Genomic DNA, 5447 nt, shown 5'->3' on the forward strand with positions numbered 1-5447 from the left:
CGCGGCGGACGCCCGGAGCTCGACGGGCGACGCGGGCGGTTTCACGCCCGCCGCGGCCGCGGCACCGGACGGCGGCGGCGGCGCCGCGGCCGCGAGCGCGTCGCGGTCCGCTTTCGCGTCGCGCGCGTCGCGCGCGCGGTCCTTGTCGATGTCGACCTGGGCGACCATCATGAGCGTGTGCACCATGTGCTCCGCCGCGACGTAGGGCTCGAGCCAGGGCGCGTGGCCGAAGGCGTTCGCGAGGTCCGCCTTGAGCGCGGCGACGTCGTAGGGCAGGGACGTCGCGGCGGCGCGCGCCTCGACGAGCTCCCGGGCCTTGAGGTGGACGCGCTGGCGCTGCTCGTACTCCTCGAGGCCGCCCTTGAGCAGGGGCCGCGCGTGCTGCGCCGCCGTCGCCTCCGTGCGCGTCGCGGACCGGAACCACGACGTGCCCGCGTCGCGCTCCGCCGCCTGGGCCGCGTGCGCGGCGGCCGCCGCGGCGCCGTCGGCCCAGGGCTCCAGGAGGGCGCAGACCCGGTTGCGCGTGCGCACGAAGCCCGTCGCCGGCCGCTCGCGGCCCTCCTCGGCGGGCTCGCGCACGGCGCCGACCATGTCGACCTCGACCCACTCGGGGAGGGCGCCGCCGACGGGCGCGACGAGCCGGACGGCGTCGCCCTTGCCGAAGTCGCCGATGCGGTCGACGCTCCCAGGCTCGTCGCGGATGGCCACGGTGTTCACCGCGGCGCGGAGGTAGGCGACACTCATGGCTCGGCGGCGTACGAAGGCGACCAACCGCCGCGCACGCCGGGGCAGCGTCGGCGGGAGGATATGCCGGGCCGACGGTGAAGCGATTGGGGGTCGTGTCCGGGCTGGCCTGCCGACGATGGCCGGGGCCTACGAGCGCGTGCCGTCGTCGGCGGAGGAGCCGCCGCGCTCCGCGCGGCGCCGGCGGCTCGGGGGCCTCGCCGCCGCCGCCGCGCTCGCCGCCGCGCTCGGCCTCCGGTCGCGGCCCGGTCCGGAGGCGCCGTCGCTCCGGTCCGCCGGCGCCCTGCGCCCGTCGGCGGACCTGAAGCTCAAGCTGGAGAACCCCTACGAGAAGCGGCTCGGGCGGCCCATCGGCGACGCGCTCTACCCCTTCACGAACCTCGTCGACGTGAGCCAGGTCACGAACATCTCCCTCAGCTCCGGCGAGCCCTGCCGGTGGGTCGTCAACGGCAACGCCGCGGACGGCGGCGCCGCGGCGCCCTGGTTCGAGCACGCCTTCGACTACGTGGGCACGCACGAGATCACGGCCGTCCTCGCGGGCGGCGAGAACGCGACCTTCGACGTCGTGTCGCGCGTCGTCCGCCGCGAGCTCCGGGAGCTGAGCGACGGCGAGCGCGCCAAGTACTTCGGCGCGCTCTTCACGGTCTACGCGCTGAGCGACGACGAGGGCCGGGCCAAATACGGCGGCGACTTCGTCTCCGCCGCCTGGCTCGTCCGCGAGCATTTGTACGGCGCCGCCGACAAGGCGTGCGACCACTGGCACGACGACGCGGGCATCATGAACCACCACGTGGGCATCACCTGGCAGCTCGAGAACTCGCTCCGCGCCGTCGACGCGGAGACGGCGGCCCACTACTGGGACTACACCATCGACGCGCGGAAGCTCGACGACAACTGGCGCGCGAGCCCCGTCTTCGACCCGACGTGGTTCTCGCCCGCGACGACGAAGACGAACAACGAGTCCATCGTCGACAAGGGGAGGTTCGCCTTCACGCCCGTGCTCGACGCGCGCAACGCGGGCTACAGCAACCAGACGAACCCCTACGGCCTGCTGCGGTCGCCGTGGAACGTGAACAAGGTGCCCTACCTCCTCCGCTACGACTACGTGCTCAGCGACGAGTACGACGGCTACATGACGTTCCCCAAGTGCTCCCAGTTCCAGGCCTACCTCACGACGAGCCAGTGGATCGGCACGCTCTTCAGCGCGCTCAACGGCGAGCTCCACGGGCCCGTGCACATCATGGTCGGCGGCCTCTGGGGCATGAACGAGAAGGAGTGGGTCGCGCCGCTCGCGGAGAACGAGGACTGGTTCCTGCTGGCGTCCAAGTACATGTGGCGCCAGGGCTACGTCCGCTGCCCGGAGACGTGCTCCATGGACGCGCCCGTGGCCGACTGCTTCTGCGAGTGCCCGAGCGACGTGCTCGCGGGCATGTCGTCGACGGAGGCGCTGAACCGGACGGGCGTGCTCGGGCTCTTTGGCGGCGACGCGTCGACCTTCAACTCCTACGGCATCTCCGACGACCAGCTCCTCTCCGAGCTCTGCCACGTGGGCCTCCCCGGCGAGATGTTCACGTCGGCCGCGCCGCAGGACCCCATCTTCTGGCCCCTCCACGGCAACGCGGAGCGCTTCCTCCAGTACATCCGCCTCGTCGCGGCGACGGGCGTCATCGACCTGAACGAGACCTGGGGCTACGAGCACGTCTCCGACGTCGCGTCGGACACGGGCGTCGTCTGCAACTGGGACAACGCGACGGGCACCATGGGCATGCCCCACTGCACGCGCGAGACGTGCCCGGGCCACCGGAGCGACGACCTCCTGCCCTTCAACAAGCTCACGCCCGTCCAGGACCGCCTCTACACGAACCTCGAGTTCTACGACAAGACGGGGCCGGGCAGCCCGCTCCTCACCTACGTCTACAACTCCCTCTCCTACTGGCCGGGCTGCACGGACGACATGATGATCGTCACCGACGACGGCGACATCGACGACAGCATGGACGACGCGTCGAGGTAGGGCGCGCGGCGTAGCGAAGCCTCTAGCGACGCTCGCGTCGGACCGCCCGGAGTCGTTCCGCGGCCGTGTCCCCGTCGCCCCGTCCCTGGCACCCTGGAGCCCCGCCTCCCAGATCCGCCGAAAGCCCGATGCGAGGCGTCGGCGCGATCGCTGCAGCCCTGCGGCTCCGCTTGAGATCTCGAGAGTGCGTCGTGAAAACCCTGCAGGCCAGGTGGAGGCGGCAAATTTTCGGTGTTGCAGGGCACTTTTAAAACTTATTCAGACGGCGCGAAGCGCCGTCAGGGGCGCCGCGGAGCGGCGCGAGGGGGGCGCAGGGATCACAAAAGGATCAGAGGGGTGTCTGCGGCAGCCTACGCATCGTGGCTACCACCGAAAACATCCCAAAAAGGGGTTAAACAGGGGCTAAAATCTCGTTTTAAATGGCAAAAAATCGTCGTGCCGAGAAACTAACCGCCGCGAGGCGGCGTTGGGTCCGCCCGACGATAGACAGAACGCGTGATCGGCAGGCGAGGCTCAGATGCCCATGGCCCAGGCCGCGGAGCGGCCACCGGTCGATTCAGGCCTGACGCGCGCTCGGGTACCGCGTGGCCGTCGTGCAGCACCACTACGCTGTAGAGGTGCTCCGCGTCGACTGAACTGCCTCCAGAACGAAGATGCGGTGATCATTCGACGCGAAACGTTTCTATCAATGCCCGAACGTCTCGTTTTGAGGCGTTTTGAGCCCCGAATTGGGTCCAAGTCGTCGTCGTCGCACCCGAAAACCAAGCTGACGCCGTCCGATGACGTTCCAAGTCCGACCGTCGGCCTCAGATGCGCCAACAACGTCAGGTCCAGCGAAGGTAGCTCGCGCCTCTCGTCCGCTCGGAGAGGCTCACGCCCTGTAAATGTGGCTCGCCGCGCCGACCCTCGGCGGCTACCTGCCCCAGAGTTTGGGCGCCGAGCGCTGGCTGCATCTATGGGCGACCCTCTGATTTGCACGCCGAGACCAGCAGCACCTCGGATGCGCTCACTTTTCAGCCGCTCGGCGCAGCGTCGCGCACCCGTTTTGAGTCAGCGCGCGTCGGTCGTCGCAGGCAGCTGCAGCGATCACCGCACGGCGTACGCCATATACCACCCAGAGGGCGCCGCGCGCGGGTCCCAGTAGTCGCCGCGCGGCTTGGAGCACGTCGAACGGCAGGGCGCTTTGGGGCGCCAATTATGGCCGTTTTTCAGGCCAGTGTAGGCTACGAATTTCGCCGTCGCGCCAGGAAAAAAGCGCTGCGCATCATCCAACCGACACCTGGAGCTGGTCGGAAGCGCTGGTCGGGCCCGAGGCACCGCGCACACGCGCTCTCGGCGCCGCGGACATCTCCTGGCTTGCCCCTGGAGTGACGCAAACCCTTTGTCCGACAGCCCCTGGAGTGACCCTGCGGCACGGACACACACCCAAACCTTGCACCTCAACACGCCGGATTAGGGCATGGCGGCCACCTTATCGACGTATTAGACGGCGACACCCGCTGTAAAACCGGTCCCGTCAGCAGCGCTAGCACCCCATAGGAGCGCGCAGCCGTTCCAACTGCTCGAAACGAAGACTTTGCGGCCTCGCACGGCCTGCTGGAGCGTCGCAGCGCCTGCGGCAGATGTCGCGGCGCCGGCAGGCTGCGGGCACGGCCAAATCCCGCACGCGGCATCAAGGCCGCCGCCCCGCGCGACCGGAATCTTCGCCGCTGCCCGAGTTCGTCAAGCATCTCGACACGTGCGCCGGGTTCATGGATCGTAAAGACGCGAGCCGTCTCGCCCGCGCGTCCAAGGGCAACCGCGACGCGCTGCTCGTGACGGGCTGGGCGCATGTCGCGCCGGTTTTCGGCAGTCGGGTGCGGTCCGAGATCGTACACCTTTCAATCCCTGCCGGAGGCGGCGCAGAGGCCAGGGACGCCGCGACCGAGCGCCTTGGCGTGGTCGCCTCCGCCATCGTTCCGGTAGGCGACGGCACCGCGCTGTTCTACGGCGGCGAGTTGGCGAGGAACAAGCGGCTGCCGTGCGTGCTGAGCGTCGCGCCGAAGACCGGGGTCGTCTGCGACGCGCCGCTCTGGACCGAGTCCGACGAGTTGGACGCGACGTCGTTCTGCGCGGGCGCGAAGCGCGGGGAGGAGTTCTTGTTCTTCGGCGGTCTCGACCGCTACTTCCGCGTGACGAGCCTCTTGCGATCTGCGGTCTCTCTTCGCAAAAAGACCGGCACGTCGACGGCGAAGAAGTACTTGTTCCGGAGCTACAAGGCCTCGGACGACACGCCGTCGCCGCGGTACGGGTGCTCCTTCACGTATTTCGCGGAGTCGGGCGAGATGTTCCTCTTCGGCGGCTTCACTGCGTCGCAGGCCGGCTCGCTGGCCGTCGTCGCGGACGACGCGAAGCTCTACGTCCTCTCTTCGAGAGACGCCGACGCGGACCCCTGGGAGCGGACGAGCCCCGGCGCGTGGTCTGCGGTCGGCGGCGCCACCGGGACCGGTCCCGGGCCGCGGGGCCTGCACGCCTGCGTCGCCGTCGGGTCCGCGCTCCTGCTCGGGGGCGGGCTGTGCGGCCCGAAAGGCCCGCTCTGCGCCGAAGAGGTCCACGCCTTTGACGTCGACGCCAAGGTCTGGAGCACGCTCGCCTTCGACGGGCCCAGCGTCGGCCTCCGGTACTGCCATGCGATGTTGCACGACGGGGA

At 69.6% G+C, this 5447-nt stretch overlaps 1 protein-coding gene across 1 annotated transcript in view; it reads left to right on the plus strand.

Moving 5' to 3' along the window:
- Window positions 1-862: 862 nt before the first annotated feature.
- AURANDRAFT_71609 (hypothetical protein) overlaps window positions 863-5447 on the plus strand; it is a gene marked incomplete at both ends in the record, with an annotated part of 7113 nt that continues 2528 nt past the window's right edge. The window contains 3 exons of the mRNA XM_009038406.1: window positions 863-2754; window positions 2965-3035; window positions 4724-5406. Coding sequence (XP_009036654.1) covers window positions 863-2754; window positions 2965-3035; window positions 4724-5406 — 2646 coding nt within the window. The remainder of the gene's footprint in view (window positions 2755-2964; window positions 3036-4723; window positions 5407-5447) is intronic.

Source organism: Aureococcus anophagefferens, assembly GCF_000186865.1.
Source record: "Aureococcus anophagefferens unplaced genomic scaffold AURANscaffold_8, whole genome shotgun sequence".
Lineage (NCBI taxonomy): Eukaryota > Pelagophyceae > Pelagomonadales > Pelagomonadaceae > Aureococcus > Aureococcus anophagefferens.